General features: G+C 44.7%; 1 protein-coding gene across 1 annotated transcript; it reads right to left on the bottom strand.

Annotated features, from left to right (window-relative positions):
- Positions 1-538: 538 nt before the first annotated feature.
- Positions 539-5,123, bottom strand: LOC136477171 (GDT1-like protein 5). The gene is made up of 12 exons (XM_066475235.1): positions 4,810-5,123; positions 4,644-4,712; positions 3,404-3,463; positions 3,251-3,298; positions 2,470-2,558; positions 2,337-2,373; positions 2,206-2,253; positions 1,415-1,483; positions 1,273-1,317; positions 1,111-1,172; positions 950-1,022; positions 539-873 (listed from the first exon to the last, which is right to left on the bottom strand). The coding sequence occupies exons 1-12, from the start codon at positions 4,828-4,830 to the stop codon at positions 796-798; spliced, it is 699 nt and encodes a 232-aa protein (XP_066331332.1). The 5' UTR covers positions 4,831-5,123; the 3' UTR covers positions 539-795.
- Between the last annotated feature and the right edge of the window lie 21,204 nt (positions 5,124-26,327).

Raw genomic sequence — 26,327 nt, 5'->3', positions numbered from 1 at the left:
TTAAAATTGGCCTTATTTTGTTACCTCCACCACAATCAAAGTTCCAAAGAAAACTAGCCAACATTTATAATATTAAAGGAGTAACACAACGAAAAGACAGACCTGCTATAAGATCAGCCACAACGTCGTCGGTGCCAAAGAAAAGATTCTCGTGCCAGTTACGTCGATGCCAACAACCAATTCAGAGATGCAATGTTTGCATCGACACTGGTAGTACAAGTAGAACCCAATGAGCCAGAGCATTATCTTCCTTTCTCAAGTGTTGCTGCTGTGCACAAAGATTTGTTTAATTGTCTAGGCTGCTCAGCATCGAGGCAACAGGCAAGAACTTTACTCGAGTAGAAGTTTTTGTAACTCAGCATTGCTCCGGTTCGACCCCGGTGCTCAAACTCTCTCTTCTTTCAGCAACGATTTTTTCTCAAGTTGTGGGTAGTCTAAGCCCCATATTATTTGCCTGCGTACTTGATTCATGAACAAAGCTTTGTTAACGCATGTAATTGCGACAACAAAATTTCAGTAACAAGAATCTTGCATCATATTGTAGGCAGCTTCTAATAAAGATTGACTTTCACGTGCTGGGCAAACAGAACGCAATCGCTACAGACTTCTGTAACTTGTAGTTATTTAGGAAGGACGAGTGAAATGTTTACAATGTGTCGGCTAAACTATTGAATCACCATCCAGTTCGCCATGGATGGCTGGCTTTCGTCGCCATCATTCATCTACTGAAATAAGATAGGTCTAAGGAGAGAAAGATACGTTAATCAGCCAGCTGAAAAAGGCTTCGAGCAGGGATTACAATTCTCCTTCTGGTCCAGAGAGCAAGGACATGATACCAAACAGCAGGAAGAGCACTCCGCTTGACAGTTCAACCTACAACAAGACAAGCATCGAATTAGATGTGGGACATTTTACAGGAGTATGAAAAATGAATGAGTTTAGTTCCAACCATCTTCTCAGATATCTGGGAGGCCAGGCTCTTTCCACCAAGAACAGCAGCAGTGGTGCAGAGTGCTTGCGCTCTAAGCACAGAAAGAAGTTTTTTATCAGGGAACACACAATAAGCCATTTAAATAGAGCAGTCAGGCCAGTAAAAGAAGCAGCTCGTACATGATTCCACCCAGGACAACACCAAATGGGTTTTCATCAGCAGCCAAGCCAATAGTAGCAATCTGACAAGAGGTTCATCAATGTAGCGAAAACATTATCCATTTATGACTCAAAAGGTGATTTGCAGAGCTAGAAGATAAATAGTACTTCTATACAACTCACCTGGCTCTTGTCACCCCACTCACCAAAGAATGTAATAGAAAATGCCTACAGCATACAAATTAAAAGAAATGTTAACATTCAGATAAAACACAGGAATGGTACCTTTGCCAACAATTTCTTGCATATTATAAGAAGTTGCTACCTTTATAAAAATTGGTGAGAAGAACTGCATGAGAAATGGTCTTTGCTGTTTCTTCGTATCATCATTTGCCTATATTAAAAAAAGGTTGAGTTACAAATCCAAATAAGAATAAAATTCGTATTAATTTATAGTTACAACACCAAAATAACAAGGAAATTGCCCCCAATAAGCAAAGCTTTCATAACTTCCCAGTCTAAAATATGTCTTCTCTACACAAGCAATAGAAAACAAAAGACATATGTGCAGATGAGCTATCAGAAATTGCTTAATTCATTTATTTTTCTTTTTCTTTGTCAATTTTAGATGAAAAAAGATGCCATCTTCCACAGTCTACCTAAGAAGTTAGAAAAACTAGAAAACCTATAGGCTGATGCCAAAGGTTCCATAAAAAGGACACATATTTGGACTGTGCTTCAACTATATCAACTGTACTTGAACTGTTAGATAGTCATAACTGATGATTGATAACATCATATAGTTCCCACCACTGTTCCAAAACTGTAAATGAATAAAAATAGGACTACTCAGATGAAATTTTTGAGAATACAAAGAACGAAAGAAACCATAAGCTAGCTAGACACCAAAAGTCCAAAATCATATAAATTGGTAGGATTTATGTAAAGGCACATTGAATGCATAACAAATTAATATTTTCAAGGATATAGGAGAAGAAATGTAAATCTACTTTCTTTCTCATTCATGATTTCTATTTTCCACATCATCCAAATGGATAATCACATAATTATGAAAGAAAAAAATATTCAGCGAAAGAATATGATTGATGTACTGACCTTAGATACAGTTTTAGATTCACCTTTGTTACTCTTAAAGGCAGCATCCTGTAAATTGGGTAGAACTTGCCAATAAGAAATTCAAAATGCAGTCCATAAAATAACATAATATAATGATGAAATTTGCCAACCAGCTCTGCTTCAACTTCATCCAATTCTTCTGAATCTCTGAAATGAGAGTTGCATCGCTTAGCCAAGTTGATAACAAAAACACCAAAACACATAACACAAAAAGTTAATTGAAAGGCAACAGCAGAGCAGTACCCATCTTCCTTGAAGCCTTCCCACAATGACCAAATGCCAAATACAAAGAACAACAGAGTGGTCACATGATGAGTCCATTTACGTGAAATCTGTTCAACATAATACAGTCAGTCATAGCATCTTGCAGAACTGTCGGGCATTCTTTTGGGCAAGGCAATCAGCCTGTTCGTTTCGGCTGGATTGGCTTATAAGCCATGGGCTGAAGTACTGTTGGCTGGTTTGGTGTGAGAAAAACACCGTTGGCTGGCTGATAAGCCAAGCTAGATACAGGCAGATACAGCCTGCCGAACAGGCTGAATATTGCTATAAGCTAAAATAAAAATTCAAAATGATAGAATGGTTCAAGAAAAAATGATAAAAAAAGGTACAGCTAGCACTAAGGTCCACCCCCAAGTGTTGAGGGAAGTGCAAATCACTGTTTCAAGCATTATACTTCGCAAGCGTGTCATGTTGACTAAAATCCTCTTGCCATGTATAATGTAAGGGCATTTCAGTTACCATACTGAACAAGTGTAAGGATAATAGCTGCAACAGTTTAATAAGAAATAAAATCAAAGGAATATAGCTGCACCAGATCAATGCAAAGCACAATACAATCAGCATTTAATCTATAATTGCATGTCTCTATGATCGAATAAAAAATGGGCACATAATGCCTGAAATAGCATACATTGCCAGACACTGACAACCATGTCCATGTTGGTGTCATATGCTCGAGTCCTCAAAGCAAACAAACACACACAAAAGGAAAAACTTCTTTGCCATCTTGACATAGACTTACCAGATTTGGTGCAGCCCAACCTAGAGAAGCTGATAGAGCCGTCATCACCTAAAATTAGTAACTAAATCAATTAAACTATTTGTTAAAAAAATTGAACAGATTAAAAAAAAGAGGATGCCATAGGTCAGCATGTAAAATTCCGAATATACTCACTATTAGTGCAGTCAAACAGCCTGCCAGGACAAGTTTCCTGGGATGGCGCATAGCCAGAATCTAGCAAAGATAAATACAGAGCATGAGTAAATCCATTGCTCGAAACATGGGCCATAAAAAAAAAGAAGCGTGCAAAGGCAGGCATTGGAAAATATTGAAAAGAACGGGGTATGTTTGTCTTGCTAGGCCCAGACCCTGTCGAATCCCTCATCCTCTGAAGACGCAATCCTCAAGCTAAAGTTTATTTCAAGTCTACCCTGCTGAAACAATTCTTGTGGAAGAGGGCAGGCATCTTATCAGAACTGGTGACAGTCCTCCAGAAACAGAGGTTCGCTTGTCTGATAAGCGAATTTGGCGAGTGCAACTGCTACAGGAAATTGCAGGCACAATTGGCACCCACATGGGTGGAACCCACGCGCACCGAGCTAAATGGGGTAAAAAATTTGTGGCGGCAGCAAATCGAGCGCACAAATTAGAGGGCGTTTGGTTCCATGGACTAAAGCATTTTGGACTAAAATCTGCACTTTAGTTGGACTAAATAGCCAAACCCTTAGACTAAAAGTGGACTAAAATCCTTTAGTCCTTTAGTCCACAAAACTGGACTAAAATGAACTAAAAGGTATTGGGGACACCCATGCCTCTCATTTATTGCTCTCTCTCTCTCCACTTTAGTCTATTTTAGTTCAAGGAACCAAACACCACTTTAGTCCACTTTCAGTTCATGAAGTAAAGTGGACTAAAACTTTTACTCCATGCACTACGTAACCAAACGGGGGCCTTAGTTCGCAAAGTGGAGGAGCGTAAACAAATCCGAGCTCCCAATCTACAGCTACCAACTAGCTTCTCACTACTTAAAGAAAAATTGATAAAAGAAGTCAGCTCAGCTCAGCTCAGCTCAGCAGTAGAAACTGACAAGCGAATCGAGCCAAGAATTCGACTCCAAGGCGCTCCACCGGCGAATCTGCAGCTACCGCACGATCTCGTGACGGGATCGAGCCAGCAGCCAGCGCCAATTATCCTCCGAACCGATTATCTCCCACGGCGGTCCCACCCAACAGCGGAGCAAAGAGGCACGCCGCGGCGGCGGCGGCGGCGGCGGCATACAGTCGAACACCTGGCAGGAGTGCACCCGGCCCGTCTACGCAGCCACACGGGGCACGCAAGCAGAGGCAGGCACGGCAAGCAAAGGGTAGGAGGAAGAGCAGGCGACGTGAGGCGGGAGGGGAAGGAGGAGGCGTACCGCGGCGGCGAAGAAGGTCTTGTCCCCGATCTCGGAGAGCACCGTCATGGCGAGCGACTTGGTGAACCCCTGCACGCAGCCACCGAGAACCATGAGCAACAAGCCAAGCCACCTCCTCTGCTTAACCAACACACCTGAATGAAGAAGAGGGAGAGGGAAAGGTGACCCCGAGCAGAGACGGCGCCATGGCGGAGGAGGGCGGCGGGGCGGGGCGCCGCGATTCCGATCTCGGGGATGCGCGGGGTGGAGGTGTAGCTGCCGAGGCGAGGCGCTGCGGGCGTGGGCCGCGGGGGCAGATGCGAGAGGCAACAGCGGCACCAGCAACGACGGGGGGCACTAGTAATAAATACTACGAAGGGTAGGGGTGAGGACGCGCGCGCGGGGCCGTCGGATCCGGGACGGCCGACGGCGGCGGCGTCGCGTGCTGCGGCTGTTTTTTTAAAGGCGCCAGCGCCAGGTGCGCCGTGCGCTCACTTGGGGAAGGGATCGGGAGTTGGTTGGCCTGCCGGTTGGGTCGGCATCGGGTTCGGGAGGGAGAGAGCTCGTCGGCTCGTGTGGTGCGAGGCCGGCGGTAGCCGTGTGAGCCGTGCGCCGTCGATGCCGCATCCTGCGGCCACGGGGAGCGCACGGGGAATGGGTGAAGGCGAGAGCCGAGGCGCATGGCAGACCATGACGTCGGCGTGCATGTCGAATTGTCGACTCGTTTGGCTCTCTTGCCTCTCTCTTTTTTTGACACCTCAAATTTCTTGTTCCGTTTTATTCCATCGACCATCGCCGTATACATATAACAAGAATGATGAATAATGCCACAACCATCGGCAGAAAAAGGAGGAGGAAATCCCACTGATTTTAAATACAGATCCACTGATCAATCTTTTCTAACCTGTCTCATCAATATATAGAAGAAAAGGTTATATGTACATTGAATTGAAGACGAACCATCGTTGGTGTTTATACATTAATATAATAGAAAATGTTTTCATAATCTACAATTTTGATATTCTTTATAAATGGTCTACCTTTTGAAAAAACATGCATGCCAAAGTGTAGCATTAGAAGCTACTCCATCCGTGTCATAAAGCAAGATCTTTTAGGATTTAAAACTTATGCCACAAAGGAAGACATTCTAGTACTATATCTAGATGATTTGTACGTAGTACTGTTTGATACTGTTCATCAGCGATTTTGAGAGGTATCTAGATCATTATGCTTTTTATTGCTAATGTATTCTAGAAATCATATATATATAGTGTCTTTCTTTATGGGAACAAGGGAGTATATCGTTGTGTTCTAAGGCCAGCCCCAACGCTCCATGCTGGGTGGGCGTTTCAAACTCCACGCCTACATCAAATGTCCAGATCGACTTGCAGCCTGTTCGGGAGGCCATATCGTATCGTGGATTATTTACTGCTGGCTGGTTTGGTGTGAGAGAAAAACACTATTCCCGACTGGAATTTTACGATCAGTAGCCCTGCAGAGCGTCATAGTGGCTTGGAGGGGTACCGAGTGCTTGTTCTGAAGCTACTCCACAAGGGCGCGATGGAGAACCAGGGAGTCTAGCACCATGCGAATCTCAGGTGGAAAGAGAGAATGCGTGGAGAAAAAGGTGAGGGAGGTGCATTGCAAAGCAAAAGTAACTTTTTTAGGCAGGGCATAATTTAGAGTTGGGCTATGATGGAAATAAGGAGGTGCATTGCAAAGCAAAAGTAACTTTTTCAGAACTCCATCTACGTGTGTTGTCATTTTTTCTGAAGCCAACATCCATATTAGCCTGCATTGGATTTGCTCTAAGCGACTTATATTTAAAAAATAAAGTGGGTATGTAACCACGGTACTAGCAACAGCATATGGTACCATTGATGATTGATGAACAGCATATGGCCAATTGGACCCCATCAGTTTACATGACAGACGAGCGGCTGTTATTTAAAGGTGCTAAGAATTGAATTCGATTCCTTGAGTCGCCGATCAAAAGCGGGTGTTCTTTGCTAAAGGATGCCATGTTCTTGGATAAATATTTCTTTATTGAACAGATTGAGGTGCACAAGACACGACAATGCCCGTCATCTATGCATCGCTGGTATTCTAGTGCCTGTTTGTTGTCAATAACATAAAAAGATGATAGAGAGGCTAAATTTGATTAGAGCATTGATGATGCAACACGTTTTAGGCCTCGTGTTAACGTTGGACATGATCTGAATCACACGCCAGTAGGGCTTTGCACGTCTAAAATATTGCACACAACATGCATCGCAGTAAGAACACCGCTTAATCGACGAAACCGATCTAGAAACTGGTTAAGCCGATGTTGCGCTCGTTCTTGGTTGAAAAAGCTTCCGAACTTCTCTCGAGAAGACCCGTCGGGGCAGAGCATGTGGAAGATCTCCTAGGACTAGCAAGGCCGCCTAGGATGCCGACAAATCTCGCCGGGAGACATGTCGAACAGTAAGAGGGGTTGGAAAAGGGAAAAGATAAGTAGTAGATTTGTTTGTTTGACGATTGTATAGATGGGAACTCAATCGGTCGTGGTCCTCTCATCTATATAGAGGGGTGGTCTTATCCCAGTAGAAAATAAGTCCAAAATGCGTTCTCTAAGTTTCCCACGTTAAAAACATGCAAAAAATCACTTGGAAACCAACTCAACTCAGAATCCAGGACGAGTCGCCTTAGCCGACAGAGGGAGTTGGTTAAGCCGACTTTCACGAGCTCGGCCAGGCTGCCTGGTGGATTGGAAGAGGGAGTCGGCTAAGCCGCCTGCCTGGGGCTGACTAGGCCAGCTAAGCCGATTGCAGGGGTCGGTTAAGCCGACTGGCTGCGGATTGCCGTGGCTCGCCGTCTTCTTCGCGCGATTTCTTCAATATTTTGTTGCGCCTTTTGACCTCTAACATGTCCAAGATATTTATAACTTGCTGGTGGTGTCCAAAATCCTATTGAAACATTTTTGAGTGTCAACACCTTGTTAGGATTTAGTCGGATTCGCATCAATCCACATGTGTTGAAGTGAGTTGGAGTGGAACTTAACCCCAATCTATCCCGACACACATGGATTGAGCAAACAGGGCCTTAGAAATAAAAGAAACGTGGGGTGATTTGTTGTCTTATGGTTGCTTGTTTATGGATTCAAAATAAACTTTAATATATTTAATCAACGCGGCACTGATGGCTAATCCTCTTCGTCAGCCGTGAAGCGGACATCATGCAGCTCTACCTTGCACGGCTCGGCTAGACGCTAGACCTCACCTTAAAAGTCAAACTCAAATACTTTGTCTTATGGTTGCTTGTTTATGGATTCAAAATAAACTTTAATATATTTAATCAACGCGGCACTGATGGCTAACCCTCTTCGTCAGCCGTGAAGTGGACATCATGCAGCTCTACCTTGCACGGCTCGGCTAGACGCTAGACCTCACCTTAAAAGTCAAACTCAAATACTTTGCTTTATTTAGGGTCTGTTTGGCATGGCTTCACTCCAGAACTCCAGCAACTTCAGCAAAAATTCCAGCCAAACACCCCAGCTCCAAAACTCCTTGGAGCTGCCAGCTCCATGGAGCTATAGTGCAAATAGGGGTGGAGTTTTGGAGCACCTCTTTTGCAACTCTAGAACCATCTCTTTGGAACCTCCTTGTGGAGTTGGTGGGTAACCAATGCCACTGGTTACACAAAAAAATGGTTCGTTCTTTTCCTCCGAGACTCCTCCGTACCTGTTTTCTCCGTCCCGCGCCAGTTTCCTCCAACGCCGACTACTCGCTTCGTCTCCCGAGCACGGGCGCCGCTAGGGTTTTGGCCGTCACCACCAACACCTCATGGCCGCCGTCCACCCACGCCGTCGGACGCCGGAGCCCCTCCCGGCCGCCGTCAATTCGAGCGCGAGCGAGCAGTGCATGCCGATGAAGCCGGTCGCGCCCGTCACCAGCACTGACATCCTCGCCCGGGCGCGGACCCCGGTGGCCTCCTCGGCGCGGGGGACACGCGGATCTACCACTCCCAGTGGAGGCCGCCCCAGGAAGCACCTGTCACCAGCACCGACATCCCCCGCCGGCCGTAGAACAAGGTATTTTTTCAGTTTTGATTCAAAAATTGATTCATGGTATCATTAGAGGCTGGATTTGTGGGAGTGAACTATGTGCTATGCTGCAATCCTAGATTCACAGTAGATATTTTGCAATCCAAAGTTTTTTGTCTATACTACAAATATGGATAGTACCATTTTAGTGAAGTAGATTAATGGCTTTTAATATAAAATTTGTGAGTTGGATAGATGCCTGAAATTGATTGGAACTTGGAGAACACTCGGGTGCTCTGTATGTTGTTTGTCGAACAAGTTGGAAAAGGAAATCGGCCAAACACACACTTGAATGCACTTGGTTATGCTTTGGTTGAGAAAGGGTTCAAAGATAGGACTGAAATTGTGGCTACCAAGAGTCAGATCAAGAACATATGGGACAAGTTGAAGGAAGATTTCAAGGCATGAAAGAAACTAATGCTGAGGCAAACATGGACTGGTTGGGACCCTACAAAGAAGACTATTGCTATGGATGATGAATGGTGGAAAAAAAGCTAGAGTTGTAAGTTGGTTCAAAAATTTAGATATATTTGTTTTGCATATGTCAATTCTGTTGGTAATACTTATAATAATATGTGTTGTTTTGCTTATTTCAGGACATTCCGGGTTATGGAAAGTTTAAAAAGAAGGGTCTTGAGAATGTAGATGAATTAGCCAAGTGTTTTACTGACATCACTACTGTTGGTATTGAATATTGGTCTCCTCATGTTGTGAATGTTGAAGCAATAGAAAATATTGATGACATACAAGATGAGTCACAAGATGATGATTTTGTTGATGAAACACAAGAGGAGGAGAATGGTATTTCTCCTCTACCTGCGAGTGGCAAGAGATTGGCAAGGCCTGTTGAAAGAAGTGGCAAGAAGGCGAAGTCTGGTAATGCACTCCTAATTCAAGAAGCAGTAACCAGGTTCTTTGCATGACACAAGTGTATTGTACCATGCATTGGAAGCAGATGTAGATGTCTTCCCACATCCTCCTCAAGGTAAATATTTTTCCTTATGTTCTTGTTCATATTTGTATGCACAAACTTATCTTGTTTTACATATGTGTAGGCAAGTACTATGTTGTAGATGCGGCTATCCTAATCGTTCGGGGTACCTGGCTCCATACAAGGGTGAAAGATACCACTTACCCGAGTGGCATCGAGGTATGGAACTAAATACTCCAAAAGAGAAGTTCAACCGTATACATTCATCTGTTCGTAATGTTATTGAGCGCTCATTTGGAGTATTAAAAATGAAATGGCAAATCCTTTACAAGATGCCCGGTTATTCAATGGTCACACAAAAGAAGATTGTTGCTGCTACCATGGTCCTACACAATTTCATACGTAAACATGCTAGTGTTGATGTGGACTTTGCTAATTTTGATAGATCCTACCTACATGCCTACTATTCCAGAAAGGTTCAACAAGTATGCCGTGTCTCAACATGTCTCTGATGGATCAACTTTGGAATCAAGCTTTGTGATTATGGACACCTTTCGTGATAGTATGGCTACATCCATCGCCCTAGCATGGAACTAGTGCAATGATTATTGTAACAACCTTATTTTTGAACTATGAACTTATTTCGTAATTTTGGTTCTAGCAAATGACATATAATTTATTATTATTTTGGACTTCACTGCATGTACTTTCATTTCATATTTGTGAGAAGTAGTTCAAGTCGAACCAGGGGCAAGAATGATAATCTACCCTCAAACTCCTTTTTCTAGAGCAAGGGACACCCTCCCAGCCAAACACCTTCATCAGACAGCTCCAACTGCACCCAGAGCTGACTTCACCTGGAGTTCTGGAGTGGACAGCTCTACCCAGAGTTAGGAGTCACGCCGGCCTTATGGATCTGCTCGTGGATAATGATAGTACGTGTACAAGTACAATAAAGAGTATCTCACAAAGATATTTTGATGTGATGATGTATAGATTTGTTCTAAAAATCATAGAAAAGGTGCATGATTGCTTCCTAATTTATGTTGTGACAGCAACAAAAACAAAAAGAAACATGACTGTTAGCCGTGTATACTGAGAATATAGCCTTGTTCCTAGCTCTAATTAATATAGTGGAGTATGTACGCCAAGCGATACCGATAGGTAGTCCAAATAACGTATTAGGTGCAAAAAAAAGGGGATTTCTAAATATCTTTCGGCAGATTCTTGTTTCTGTTATCTTCCACTTTTTGTATGGTGCTGATTTATGTTAAGATTCGTGCTCAGGCAAACAACAATTTCCCCTTTGCTTTCTGTTGTGTGGTCCCGTTGCTTCTTTCTCATTTATGTGGTCTGAGAGGTTGTAAACGTTAGCCTTGGCCTTGCAGGCGCCGGCGCCGGCGGCGTTGTCGGCGGTGGTGGTGGGCGCGTCGTCTTTGTCTCCGCAACTGCCTGGTTGCCCGTGCTCCGCTCGCCTCGTCCGCCGTTGTCACCCCTGCTCTGCTTGCCTCGTCCGCCAGACTGTCGCCCCTGCTCCGCTCGCCTCGTCCGCCGCTATCGCGCCTGCTCCGCTCGTCTTGTCTGCCGTTGTCGCCCCTGCTCCGCTCACCTCGTCCGCCGCTATCGCCCCTGCTCCGCTTGCCTCGTCCGCTGCTATCGCCCCTACTCTGCTCGCCTCATCCGCATCTGTGCCTCTCCCTCCCGCGCCGTAGTTTGTCTGTCTTCCGTGCCTCGTCCGTTGCTGTTGCCATCGGTTGCCTTGATTACCCTCGCCTGCCGCCCTTCATCGGCCGCATATACTGATATAGGTGATTTTTAGTTTGCATTCACTTTCATCAATCTAGTTTTGATTCAGAGTTTTAGAGTTGTAAGCCCGACGTATGCTGGTTCATGCATTCAGTTCATCAGATCTAGTTTCCTCAGTCCAATTTTGATTCAGTTTGCATTCAGTTCCATTTTTGGATGCCATTTGTGGGCCAAAAATAGGATGAACGTTTGATAGTTTAAATGAATATCTATACATGATTAGTATACGCCTCTCATTCTTGACTTCATATTCCTGATATTGGTGTTCTAGAAATATTAATTAGAAGTTCTGCACATCATATTATATGTTGACTGCCTGCATCTATTGAATGGAAGTATCTTCCTCTGAATTTGTCTCATTAGTACCGATGGATAATTTCATTTTGAGGTTGAGTGTTTCTGTTTTTGCTTCAAGGTTAAGTGTTCTAGATATTAGTATTTCATTGGTATCTTTGTTTTTCTGTTTGTTTTCCATGATTCAGTTTCTCAATTTTTGTTTTACATTTACTCATTTAATTATTAAGCTGCTAATGCGGATGTGTATAATTATTTAGTGGATGGTGATGATTTTTATTTTATGTTAGTTTTCATTTTGAGGTTGTGTGTTTCAGTTTTTGCTTTCAAGGTTAAATGTTTCAGATATTAGTATTTCAGTGGTATCTTTGTTTTTCTGTTTGTTATCCGTGATCCAGTTTCTCAGTTTTTGTTGTTCATTGTTTCAGTCCTGAATATTTATTTTGTTTGTTTATATCTATGTTTGTTTGTGGATTTGCGACCTTGTGGGGTTCTAACCTAGTATAGTTTGGTGTGCGTCAATGCTTAGTTACTTACCACTAAACTTAATCACCTGCTCACTAGCACATATCACCTAATTTAGCACCAATAATTGGCTCTGCCTGTTTACATGCCTGTGCATTGGAGCTCTCCACTCGTGCTACAGATTGCAAGAGCAATGCCATTATGATGTCATGGAAGCAATTATCCTTTGTCTTACAGGATATGTTTATTTGCTTATTGTTCATACCATTATGCTTATGATCCTGTTTGTTTACCTTGTGATTTGAATTTTGTTATAAGTGCACTTTGCAAGTGCTATTTTGAAATTTTATTGCTCAACACTTACATTTAACTAAATTCATGAATGCTGGTGGTTCTAGTTTGCTATAGCTAACTTTGAGTTCTCATAGTTTACATTTTTAGTTGTTTGGAAGAACAATACTGACAACAAGAAATAATTATTCGCCTGAGTGTGAACTGGTTGTTCATCCAAATGCCGCTGATATTGGTGTCACTATGGACATCCTTTAGCTGTTTGGTGCAGCATCTGGGCTCAAGACTAATCTACAAAAAAGTAACGTACTTCCTATCAGTTGTGGTGGACAAGAGATTGAGGTTGTGCAGCAGCAACTCCCTTGTGCATTATCTGATTTTCTATGCAAATATCTAGGTTTACCCCTCTCATTGTGAAGATTAACAAAAGAGCATGTTTAGGTCATCATTGACCGAATAGCTGATCAACTACGGGGATGGAAAGCAGACTTGCTGACACGAGCTGGGAGGCGAATCCATGTGCAGTTTGTTCTTACTGCGATGCTCATTTATCTTGTGATGGCCATTGATTTGCCTCAATGGGCCATTAAAGCGATTGACAAAATCCAAAGACGTTATCTGTGGAGAGGGCGCAAGGAAGCACATGGAGGGTATTGTCTTGTGGCATGGGAGATAGCTTGCTCTCCAACTGAACTGGGTGGTTTGGGCATTTCCAATCTTAGAAATCTTGGTTGGACGTTACGCGCAAGATGGCTCTAGTTATAGAAAAAGGAGCCACACCGCCCTTGGTCTGCACTGCCTATATAGGTACCTGTTCAGGTTCAAAAGCTTTGTTCAATGGCAATTATCTTAGATGTTGGCAATGGCGAGAATACTTTGTTTTGGACTGATAGGTGGCTTCATGGGCATTGCATTAAGGATCTCGCGCCTCGACTCTTTGCTGTGATTCCACAGAGAAAGAGAAAGTTGTGTACTGTGCAGCAGGCTCTAACCAACCGAACTTGGGTCTCGGACATTGTCGGAGATCAATACTAGGTACCCGAAGAGGAGGGGCTAATGGTCATCAACATTAATTCATCCAAACAGTCAAAAGCGCGACTATAGCTCCAACCGACCCCAGGCGTGCGGGCTCCACCTTGATCGACCTCTGGGGAGCCTCTGGGGAAGGACTCCGCCTTGCCCGACCCTTGGGTTTGTGCTCCGTCTTGCCCGGCCTCTGGGGAGGGCTCCGCCTCGCCCGACCCCAATGCCGTGGGCTCTGCCTTGTACGATCCTTGGGTTTGCGCTCCGCCTCGCCTGGCCTCTGGGGAGGGCTTCGCCTCACTCGACCCTAAGGCCGCAGGCTCCGCCTCGCCCGACCCTTGGGTTTGTGCTCTGCCTCGTCCGGCCTCTGGGGGAGGGCTCCGCCTCGTCTGACCCCAAGGCTACGGGCTCCGCCTCGCCCAACCCTTGGGTTTGCGCTCCGTCTCGCCCGACCCTTGGGTTTGCGCTCCGCCTTGCCCTGCCTCTAGAGGAGGGCTCTACCTCGCCTGACCCCAAGGCCGTGGGCTCTGCCTCGTCCGACCCTTGGGATTGCGCTTCGCCTCACCCGACCCCGAGGCCATGGGCTTTGCCTTCCCCAACACTTGGGTTTGTGCTCCACCTCGCCCGACCCTTGGGTTTGTGCTCTACCTCACCCGGCCTCTAAAGGAGGGCTCCGCCTCGCTCGACCCCAAGGCCACGGGCTCCGCCTTGCTCGAACCTTGGGATTACGCTTCGCCTCGCTCGACCCCGAGGCCGTGGGCTCTGCCTCACCTGACCCCGAGGCTGCGGACTCCGTCTCGCTTGATGGAGACCTATGCCACCGCCAACCACTCCAGGTCCAAGTGTATGGCCCTAGGTCAAAGCTCTAACATCAAAGAGGAGATCGACATGCCCCGATGTAACCTGCGGCTACGATGGGCCATACCCGAGGATTAACATCGGGAACATCATTGGGCGTACCGGTGCTATTCTGCCTAACCCTTGTACAAACACTAACAGGCACGCTAGTTCACCACGACGTCCGCCAGGACAGAGTGGAGTGCCATGATCGGTAGATGATGCCTACGCATGGCGCCAGTGACGGATAGGGCCATGACATGGATCTGTCCCTGTTGACATCTACAGGGTCAGCGGGCCCCGCATGAAGGATAAGAAGGACCTAGCGATCCTGAAGGCCTTTAGCTCTCTCTCGTTCTTCTCTTTCCCTCCGCTGTAACCGTGCTTTCCCTTGGCCTATAAAAGGGAAAGTAAGGCGCCCCACAAAGGGGATCGATTGATTGAGGCCAGACCCGATCGAACCATCATGAACCCATCGAACCTCGAACTAACCAGAACACAACACAAGCACACGACTGAGTAGCAACCAAGCTCTCAGCACTCGTTCACTCTTTCCACCAGAGACTTGGGACCTATCCCTCTCTCGCCCGTTTGTAACCCCTACTATAAACTTTCAGTGCTAGTAACATGAGCAACGACGAACTAGACGTAGGGACATTTTGCCCGAACCCGTATAAACCTCGTGTCCTCTAAGCACACCATCCGAGCCAGACACGCAATACTAGAAATTTACTCGTTGGTGGTAACTCAAAACACCGACAGTTGGCACGCTAGGTAGGGGCCTTTTGCGCGTCTCGACATCCACACCATGCTTCAAATGGCTAGTCGCAACGTTAGGTGGGTCCCAGGTGCGCACGTGTGCTTCGGGAGCCTAGACTTCATCATCATGATAGAGGGAGAGTTGGTGTGGCCCCCATCGTCATCCAACCTCTCCACTTCATCAGCCTCGACGTGATCACCGAGGCGCTTGAGGAGCTGCAGCTGCATGCAACGGAGGCCCATGCCCCCGGGAGCAACCAGCTCCTCGGCTTCGACTATGAGAGGTTAGAGCGCCAGCTCAGCACCTTCCTGGGATCCCGACCGTCCCGGGAGGACCTGCGCCACCTCACCTTCTTGTTCGCCAATGTCATGGCGTAGCTTGCCAGAGGAGAGCCCCTCTCCCCAGAATACCTCATCTGAAGCGCCCCGATAGCGCTCTCGTTCGGTCTCCGCAATGCCACAGAGACCGTTGGCCACCTTGTTGTGCAACGCACGCCCCCATCCCCTACGAACGATGAGGTCATAGGGATAACCAAATATGCCATGGAATCTTTCCACGACCTCCTCGCAAGAGAGTCGGAGTCGCCCTCTAGTTTTGACTCTAGCATGGGGAGCCATCACCCCTCTCATGAATGTTTCATGGCAGGTACCCCCAAGGGACATGTCAAAAGCATCCACGAGGAAGAGGCTACCCCAATGAACGACCTCGATGACGAGGTTGAGAGGGATGTAGGGGCCCCACCACGCCTGTGGGTGGAGCAGCTGAAGGACCGGCACCAAGAGCTCGATGAAGCATGATTCCAGCTCGAGCAGGAACATGCGGAGCTCGAGCAAGAGATCAAGCACCACGGAGACGGTGGGTGTGCATGCGCCGTGGCTTGTGATGTGAACTGGAGGATCATCGAGGACGATGAAGCCCTCCTACACTTCACCCAAGCAAGCCAGAACATCACCCGCCGCAGTGGCCTTTCTCTGGGGGCTTTTGAGGCCCACGACGCCCATGGATCATTGGGCCCATCGTGAGATTCGTACACTACTCGAGCATGCAGTGGCGTAGCAGGTCGAGAGCTTGCTGTCTCGACGATGTGAGCTCGACACTAGCCAGCGCAAGCCCTTGAAGCGACCCGATAAGGACGCGTCAGTCCACCAGGCGCCGCAAGGCGGTAGGCCGCGCACCGCGGTCCCGGTGCATGAGCGTCTCGGCCGCCACCATGACGAGCATGACACACTTGATGCCCACAGATGTACCCATGGCGATGCGAGGGAGGGGGTTAGCCCGTGGCTACCACCCACATCATGGCGGATGCTACAATAGCGGCGAGGTCTGAAGCCTGAGCTCTAAATTGCCGAGACCTCAGGCCTTCGACCGACACATCCTCAACGCCGTCTTTCCACCATGGTACCGACCGCCGACCAACATCCTGAAGTACTCCGGGGAAACAAATCCTGGACTATGGCTCAAGGATTATTGGCTTGCTTGCCAAGCTGGTGGAGCAGATAATGACAATTTCATTATCCGCAACCTTCCATTGTTCCTGGCCGATTCAGCGCGAACATGGTTGGAACACCTTCCATCCAACATAATCTAGAGTTGGGCGGACCTGAAAGAGATCTTCGTGGAAAACTTTTAGGGCACATACAAGCATCATAGGAACTCATGGGATCTCAAAAACTACCAACATAAGGCCGGGGAAACCCTTCGTGGGTACATCCGGCGCTTGTCCTGGCAGTGCAACAAGTTGTCTAATGTCGCCGATGCCGACGTCATAGGAGCTTTCCTATCTAGGACCACCTACGAGTCCCTGGTCCATAAGCTGGGACATAAGGGCCCATGAACCACCAAGGAGCTCCTTGGCATCGCCGCCAGCCACACCTCGGGCGAGGAGGCGGTAGCAGCGATCTTCGATTGCCTCAAAGGCAAGGCAAAGCGGGAGGAGGATGCTAGCGAAGGCGCTTTCAACCGTCCCAGCAAGAAGAAGAACAAGCAGCGGCGCGAGGGCTCGCTCGTGGTCGACTGAAAGGTCCTAATGGCTAGAGGGGGGTGAATAGCCTATTAAAAATTTCCACAACAACCCTTAACAAACCGGTTAGACAATTATGAGGCGAAGCAAGTGTTGCGCTAGCCTACTAAAAATGCAAGCCACCTACCACAATTCTAGTTTCTATAATTTCTATCCACACAATGACTATGTCACTACACTAAGTTAGTGTGCTCTCAAAGACTAACTAAAGAGCCACACTAACCAAACTAACAAGCTCTCACAACTAGCTACACTAAAGAGCTTGATAACTAGTTTGCGGTAATGTAAAGAGAGAGAGAGAGCAAGATAGTTATACCGCCGTGTCGAGAAGTGAACCAATTAATCACAAGAATCAATATCAATGAATACCAATCACCTCGGAATCAAATAATGACAATGATTTTTTACCGAGGTTTACTTGCTTGCTGGCAAGCTAGTCCTTATGGCGATTCACTCACTTGGAGGTTCACGCGCTAATTGGCATCACACGCCAAACCCTCAATAGGGTGCCACACAACCAACACAAGATGAGGATCACACAAGCCACGAGCAATCCACTAGAGCACCTTTTGACTCTCCACCGGGGAAAGATTAAGAACCCCTCACAATCACCATGATCAGAGCCGGAGACAATCACCAACCTCCGCTCGACGATCCTCGCTGCTCCAAGCCATCTAGGTGGCGGCAACCACCAAGAGTAAAAAGCGAATCCCGTAGCAAAACACGAACACCAAGTGCCTCTAGATGCAAACACTCAAGCAATGCACTTGGATTCTCTCCCAATCTCACAAAGATGGTGAATCAATGATGGAGATGTGTGGAAGGGCTTTGGCTAAGCTCACAAGATTGCAATGTCAATGCAAATGGTCAAGAGAGTGAGCTTGAGCCAGCCATGGGGCTTAAATAGAAGCCCCCACAAAATAGAGCCGTTGTACCCCTTCACTGGGCACTGCTCGGGGTGACCGGACGCTCCAGTCAGATTGACCGGACGCAGGACCCTAGCGTCCGGTCGCCCGATGCTTGCCACGTGTCATCGGCTTCAAACGTGTCATCGGCTTAAGTAGTGACCGAACGCGCCAACAGCAGCATCCGGTCGTTTCCAGTAAGGTACTAGAAGCAAAAAATCATGATCGTACGCGTCCGGTCACTCAACGTAATCATACGTCATACTAATCGGACTTAGGCCCTAAGCGTCCAGTCATTTTTCGCGCCAGCATCTGGTCATGAGACCGAAACCGCGTGCACACTGTTGCCACTGACCGGACGCGCTGGTCCTACCGAGACCAACGTTCGGTCACTTACAGTGATCACGTTCACCTAGGTTTAGCCACCGGACACGTCTGTTACACTCTGTGAAACCCTATCTTTTCTGTACAGGGCGCCGGTGGCACCGTCGGACTATCCACACTCTATGGGCAGACACTCTGCCGGTGAAGTTCCTAACGCTTGCTCAAATGTGCCAACCACCAAGTGTATCACCTTGTGCACATGTGTTAGCATATTTTCATCAATATTTTCAAGGGTGTTAGCACTTCACTAGATCCTAAATGCATATGCAATGAGTTAGAGCATCTAGTGGCACTTTGATAACCGTATTTTGATACGAGTTTCACCCCTCTTAATAGTACGACTATCGATTCTAAATGTGATCACACTCTCTAAGTGTCTCGATCACTAAAACAAAATGGCTCCTACCAATTATACCTTTGCCTTGAACCTTTTGTTTTTCTCTTTCTTCTTTTTAAGTCCAAGCACTTGATCATCACCATGGCATCACCGTTATCATGACATGATCTTCATTTGCTTCGCCACTTGGAATGTGCTACCTATCTCATGAACACTTTGATAAACTAGGTTAGCACTTAGGGTTTCATCAATTCATCAAAATCAAACTAGAGCTTTCAATCTCCCCCTTTTTGGTAATTGATGACAACCCTTACACAAAGATATGAATTGAAATTCAATTGAATCCATGTTGCTTGCCCAAGCATATTTACCATGTGTAAAAGGATATGGACAAGTTTCATGAACCCCGTATGGTAGCAATTGCTCCCCCTACATATGTGCTAAGAGTTTGGATTGTAGCTTGCACATATGCTTAGATAGGAAATATAGGAGACAATGTCTACCAAATTATGCTAAGGTATAAAAGATGGACCTTTGAAGCGTGATACCAATCGGAGTGCACCAATATACTATCCTTAGCACCATAGTTAGCTCGATACCACTTGGAAATGAACTCACTAGATAACCTATGCATGCTAGTTTTTCATTTCATCATTCGAACCTACAACTAGCATACACCACACAAGCATGGATATTAAAATTTAAAACTTTTGCCATGCAAGCAAACATATGAAATGCACATTCAAATGCACCATACAAGTTCATGAGCTTGCTCCCCCTACTTGTGTGCTCAAAATTTTAATTGATCCCCTTCCTTTGTCATATCTTTCCCCCTATGTCAAATTCTCCCCCTATCACTTATATCTTTATTTCTTTCCCCCTTTGTTGTCTTTTCACTATCTTAGTACACTAATATCTTTGTTTTTCTCCCCATAGTAATAATCATCACTAATATCTTTGTTTTTCTCCTCCTTTGTCATCAATGACCACAAAGATTCAAAAAGTGGATAGGTTGAGATTATCAATGTCAATCAATGAGGTAAGGTTCAATTTTTCCAAATTTAGTCCAATCTAGAATACTTGCCAAAGACATTTAAGTCGGTTTGATCAAGGACAAGCTTCTTCACACCTCCAAATAAGGGTTATATTGTACCATGTTGAGTTAAACACTTAGAGCTCATTTTCTAGATCAAACACTAGGTTTACAAGCCCACAAACATGTCATATGCTACCACTAGATCAAAATAAGTATAGAAGCAATAGTGGTACCATACAATCATCAAAATCATTTGATTTTCATGAATGAGCCTATTTAATGTGAGAGATGACTAGATGCACTAAACATGTCCTTAGCAAGGATGTATGCCATGCCAATCAACTTTTACATTGGATTGCTCGAAGGAGAGGCATGTCATATAAGTGGGGAGATGCATCAACACATATTTGAGAAATCCAATATGTTCAACTCATTGCTTAGCTTGCAAAATCTTTTCTCATCCAATGGCTTGGTGAATATATCAACAAGTTGATCTTCGGTGCCTACACTCTCAATGCAAATGTCCCCTTTTTGTTGGTGATCTCTTATGAAATGGTGGCGGACATCAATGTTCTTTGTTCTTGCATGTTGAACTAGATTGTTGGTTAACTTGATTGCACTCTCATTGTCACATAGCGATAGCACTTAACTTGATTCCAAAGTCACTCAAAGTGGCCTTCATCCAAAGTATTTGTGCACAACAACTACCGGCGGATATGTATTTGGCTTCAGCGGTTGATAATGCAACACTATTTTACTTCTTTGATTACCATGGAACAAGTGATCTTCCCAATAATTGATATGTGCCCAAGGTGCTCTTCCTTTCAACCTTGCATCCCGCATAATCCAAGTCGGAGTAACCAACTAGCTCAAACTTTGCTTCTTTGGGATACCACAAACCAACATTTTGTGTATGCTTCAAGTACCTCAATATTCTCTTTATAGCCTTTAAATGACTTTCTCTTGGTGAGCCTTGAAATCTTGCACACATGCATACACTAAACATGACATTCGGCCTTGATGTGGTCAAATAGAGTAGGCTTCTAATCATAGACCGATACAATTTTTGATCCACCATATTGCCATTTGCATCACTATCCAAGTTGCCATTTGTTTCCATTGGTGTACTAATGGCTTTGCTATCACTTATGCCAAACTTCTTGATCATGTCCTTGATATACTTGTCTTGACTCACAAAAGTACCATTCTTCAATTGCTTGATTTTAAGACCAAGGAAGTAACTCAACTCTTCAATCATGGACATCTCAAACTCATTAGCCATCATCTTTCCAAACTCATCATAAAAGTCTTGATTGGTTGATCTAAATATGATGTCATCAACATAGATTTGCAACACAAATAAATCTTTTCCAATCTTCTTGATGAAAAGAGTGGTGTCAATCTTGCCCATCATAAACCCTTTAGAGAGTAGGAAGTCCCTCAATCTCTCATACCATGCTCTAGGTGCTTGCTTTAAGCCATACAATGTCTTCTTTAACTTGTACGCATGGTCGGGCTTCTTGTCATCTTCAAAACTGGGAGGTTGCTCATCATATACTTCTTAATTGATGTAACCATTGAGAAATGCACTCTTAACATCCATTTGATAGAGCTTGATATTGTGGGCACAAGCATAGGCTAGCAAGATTCTAATTGCTTCTAATCTAGCAACCGGGGTATATGTTTCTCTAAAGTTAAGACCTTCAACTTGTGTATATCCTTGTGCTACCAATCTTGCTTTGTTCCTTACTACTATCCCATCTTGATCTTGCTTGTTTCTAAAAACCCATTTCGTTCCAATCACATTATGTCCCTTTGATCTTTCCACTAATTCTCATACTTGATTTCTTGTGAAGTTATTCAATTCTTCATGCATAGCATTCACCGAATCAACATCCTTCAATGCTTCATCTATCTTCTTTGGTTCAATGGATGACACAAATGAGAAATCACTACACCACAGCCCCAGACTAGGGACATACCGTCGGTCGGTATAGGTCGATATAGCGACGCTCCGTCGGTCGGTATAGATCTATGCCGACACTTACTTGCAGCCGCTGAAAGTGGCATCGGTATAGCCTACGCCGACCGACAAGTTTTTAGCGACCGACAGTCTGACGCCTTAGGGGCTACATATACCGACACATAGTTTGAAGCTATAAATACTTTTAGCAATTAACAATCCAATGCGAATCATTCACATAGAGACAATATATATGTTGCTAATCACCAGTACATAATAACCCAAAAATAATCTATTATCAATGCACACGCATTCATTACAAGATATATTAACCATAACTGATTCATTCATATATGAGTAGTACAAAATAGATTAGAAGCTCACAAACATGAAGTTTGTGCATGAGCAAGCCATCAACATCCCTACATCTACCTCATGTGACCAAAAGTCATACATCCACCACTTGTAACCAAAAGCTTAGCTCACTAACACCTAAAGCTCACTGCAAAAACAACTTAACTTGTTTGCCGGTATACAAGAATGATAAGATTTGGCACACAAGGAAGCAACAAATGCTTAAGCTTTACACTTTTTAAACAAAAACTGAAAACATGACGGGAGCAGAGAAGAAACAAGACATAAAACTTTTGAGAGAATTCCTTATTTGACACTGGAAAAATGAGTCGTTCCTTTCTTGGCCCTGAAATTTTCTTCGTTCCTTATTTGACACTCGCTTGAACTTTCATCTCTAATATGACACCGCAGTCAAATCTGTTAGCTAACGGTGTTAAGTGGCTGTTAAAAAGACCTTTTTGCCCCTGGGCGCTGGTGCATGCATGCAGCGCATGCAGAGGCGCGGACGCCAGCATGAAGCGTATCTGGCCACTGGCTGCTCACGCTGCATGCTGGCGTCCGCGCCTCTGCATGCGCTGCATGCATGCGCCAGCGCCCAGGGGCAAAAAGGTCTTTTTAACAGCCACTTAACGCCGTTAGCTAACGGATTTGACTGCGGTGTCATATTAGGGATGAAAGTTCAAGTGAGTGTCAAATAAGGAACGAAGAAAATTTCAGGGCCAAGAAAGGAACGACTCATTTTCCCAGTGTCAAATAAGTAATTCTCTCAAAACTTTTAGTTATACCATCCATTACATGAAAGATGGGTGTCCTGAAACTATTTTCAGACATTTCTAGCACTGAAATTATGTTTTAAGCACGTGCCATTAAAGCTTGAGCTAGAAAACAAAATAAACTTCAAGCTTAAAGAAATTTGTTTCTTCACGTCACGACACATCAATATCATTTATGGAGGGAGAAATGATATTTCTTCAAGCCCACAACAGTACAGTATACATGCAAATTGATTTTATGAGATAAAGAATACAACTTGTACCTTATCTTCAGGCTCCTCCGCTTCAGTTGGTTCGCCCTCCTTGCCCTTCTCAGCCTCAGACTGTGGCACGTCCTCCAGCTTGGTTTCATCCTCAGCCACAGCAGGAGCCCCCTCAGTTTCTACTGTTTCTCTGATGATTTGGAGAACACAAAGAGTTACACATTGGGTTGATCCACCATATCAACTGTACCTCCAGCTCCAGAATAGCAAAAACAAAATTTAAAAAGAAAACTAACTGTGCAAGGGCCTCATCAGTCACAGTTCCCCAGTTGCCACGGCCAGCTCCCTCACGCTTCATTTCATATCCTCTACCTGTGCCACTGTGGCGCTCATAGGCCCGGTGAGGGGGCCTAGCAGAAGGAGATAAAAGAATAAAAAATAAATTACCTTCTCTCTTCTCTCTTGTCGCAGGGATTCGTCAATTCTCACAAACTGTTGCTTAGTGTGCCTGCTTCCACTGCTTAACTTTCCTCTACTTCTGCTGCTTCTTACTACGCTACCCACTGAGGATAAAAACTTTCTCTGATCTGTACACATGAGTGAAGCAATGGCAACGGATCCAACGCAATGGCCTGGAGACAGGAGCAACCGATTCAATGGAAATGCGAGACGGAAAAGGAGACATGGTGGTCAAGACTCACAGAGATGTCGTGGAAAAGGAGACATGATTTTTATAGAATAAGCAATGTGGGCTTTGGCATGGCAAGTGAGAGGGAGTCTACCCTGGCCATTGCTGATCTTCGTCTGAGTAATCTCCTAATGTGTTTCTTTGGTCAGCACCTCGTTGTTGGCCAATGCTGGATTACCTGAAGTGATCTGCTCTTTACTTGATGCCTTTACAGGCTAGCTTTACTAACCTGTATATAAACACCAAGAGGTCAAACAAATCCAACCAGACACACTTTTCATATAAAAATAAACAAAAAGTTATGAACAAATGAAATAGCTGTAAAGTTCAAAGGAAAATAAGTTAATTGAATGCAGATAATAAAGTGTATTTGAAAGCTATGTGTATTATTTGCAGTTAACTTCCCATAGACAAACAAACAAACAAAAAATGAATATAAGCAAATAGCCAAAGACCAAGGGTTAATAAGTTACATATGCAGGGAGTTTAAAGTTATTTGAGCCAAGTCGTTACTAAAATATGCTTTCTGAAATATATCTTATAGAGTCCATGCTAAGTAAATTGCTGCAGTTAACTTCCCACTGGATGTTGTATTTGCATCATAGAATCAAAAGTTTTTCGTTGTTCTTGGCTAAGTAAATTTCTGAAAGTACACCGACAAAAGAATAACCGAAGGCAAATGACATCGTTAATATCAACAGAAACTTAGAGCCAAGACCCAAGAACACTGACACAAGAGAGCAATTTGTTTAGAAAAACATGGGACTTTGAGCTCAGCAGTCAAGAGTAATGAGAAGAGAGATTACCTGAACCAAATAGTGAGGCATACAAGTTTAACTTGACCAAGGCTAAGACAGCGCTATAATTTTTTTTGTAATTTTTTTGAAATATTTCTTGATTCCTAATTCCTACACATTTACAACTAGTATATCATAATCAATAAATACCAAAGGCAAGCCTCTCAAACTTAGTTTTTTCACTTAAGGTGGACTGTATTCCGATCTGTGAGGTTAGCTTGTAGTTGGTACATGAGAATTAATATTTTCTAATGCAATAAACTGGTGTTATCCTCATATTTGTAGATTATATAAGAAGACATGCGTAGATATGTTCCCTATTCAACATTCTATTAAACACTTCAATGATACATCAGAAGTTCAATTTGTACACCAACAGTTTAAATAGTTGTTGGGCCATCATTGAACAAGACTTTTTATTGATAATAACTCAATTCGAAATAAATATGGTCCTCATAACAGATTAGAGAATTGCATAGCAAATAAATTGCAGGAACATCTTAACATACCACTTTGGTAAGAGAACAAAGACCTGATATCCAAAGCGTTGAAAGGCTTGAAGAGCTAATACTGACAAAACCAAAGCCTGCTATAGCCATCTAATTTAAGAACTGACAAATTGGTTCTCTGAAACAAACCTAGTAACTCATGCTTGCATGGAACAACAAGCGTTAGTTAGATACACCGAATTAGGTGTCCTCTTTTTGTAGTTTTGGCATAGTGAATATCATACTATATGTTCATATCATAAGGTTGTCATGATATCAATTTATATGCACTGATGATAACTTAAGTTCACAAAAATAAATCTAATACAAGGTATGTATCGGTGACTCAGTTAGTACTTGTAACATGACACTTGCTGCAAGAAACAAAGTAAAACAAAGACATTATCATTTTTCCCAAATGGACAAACTTGCTCAATAGTTCTCATGGCTTTCAGTAGATATTGTAGTAGTATGAACTATCAAAAGGAAGAAAAGCAATCTCTAGACAGACCAAAATCTTTCTGTTAAACACATCAGTGATTGGCCTATCTACTTGTAGAAGCTATTCAATCAAACCAAAATGCATTCACCAGATAGAGGACGTAGACAAGGCCTACAGATTTGAGAGGGGAGGGATAGGAAGACGTGCATCACGGTCACAGCCTAGAGAGGGAGCAGTCGGCACAGAAACCTATGAACGGCGGCAGATTGGAGGGGACCGAGCACCAGCGGAGGACCAGGTCTTAGCGAGGTCGAGGACGCAGCACGAGATCCACAGAATGGAGGGTGGGCGACGATGAGGGCTGCCTACGATGGATCCAGGTATGGTGTAGGATTCGGGAGGGGGAGGAGGACGGGAACTGATACCGGGAGAGGAAGCTACCCACAGAGCGCCGTCGGCTATGTGAACCACCAGGAGCTGCCGCCGGGTCGAGCCACGCTGCGCTGCTAGCCGCGAGGAGATCTAAGAGGGGCAGAGTGCAGGACATCAAGAGCATGGGTGAGAGTTGGGCGGCGGCAGCGACGGCAATTTGGTGGAGGGCGCAGGAGTAGGTGACAGAGGCGGCGGAGTTGGGAAGCTAGAGACTGAGCAACAAAGAGGTAGGGTTTGGAGAGTGTGGTATTTGGACCTTAGGTTTTCTCCACGAATGGGCCTTTTTGACGTTTTCTGGGCCTCCTTTATTTTTTGAGAGCTATAGCGACCAAAGGTTCATCCTCTTTATTGATCTGTCCTGATGGATTGTTTGACGGTACACACAAATATCT

The sequence above is a fragment of the Miscanthus floridulus genome, chromosome 8 (genome assembly GCF_019320115.1).
Source record: "Miscanthus floridulus cultivar M001 chromosome 8, ASM1932011v1, whole genome shotgun sequence".
Taxonomy (NCBI): domain Eukaryota; kingdom Viridiplantae; phylum Streptophyta; class Magnoliopsida; order Poales; family Poaceae; genus Miscanthus; species Miscanthus floridulus.
This window is presented reverse-complemented; position numbering and strand designations above follow the sequence as displayed.

Excerpts from the sequence above, each read along its gene's own strand:
- LOC136477171 (XM_066475235.1), bottom strand. The coding sequence starts at position 4,830 with ATGGCGCCGTCTCTGCTCGGG. Across the intron at positions 2,559-3,250 it reads GTTGGGCTGCACCAAATCTG|ATTTCACGTAAATGGACTCA; the intron begins GTAAGTCTATGT and ends TATGTTGAACAG. Across the intron at positions 2,254-2,336 it reads ATGAAGTTGAAGCAGAGCTG|GATGCTGCCTTTAAGAGTAA; the intron begins GTTGGCAAATTT and ends CCCAATTTACAG.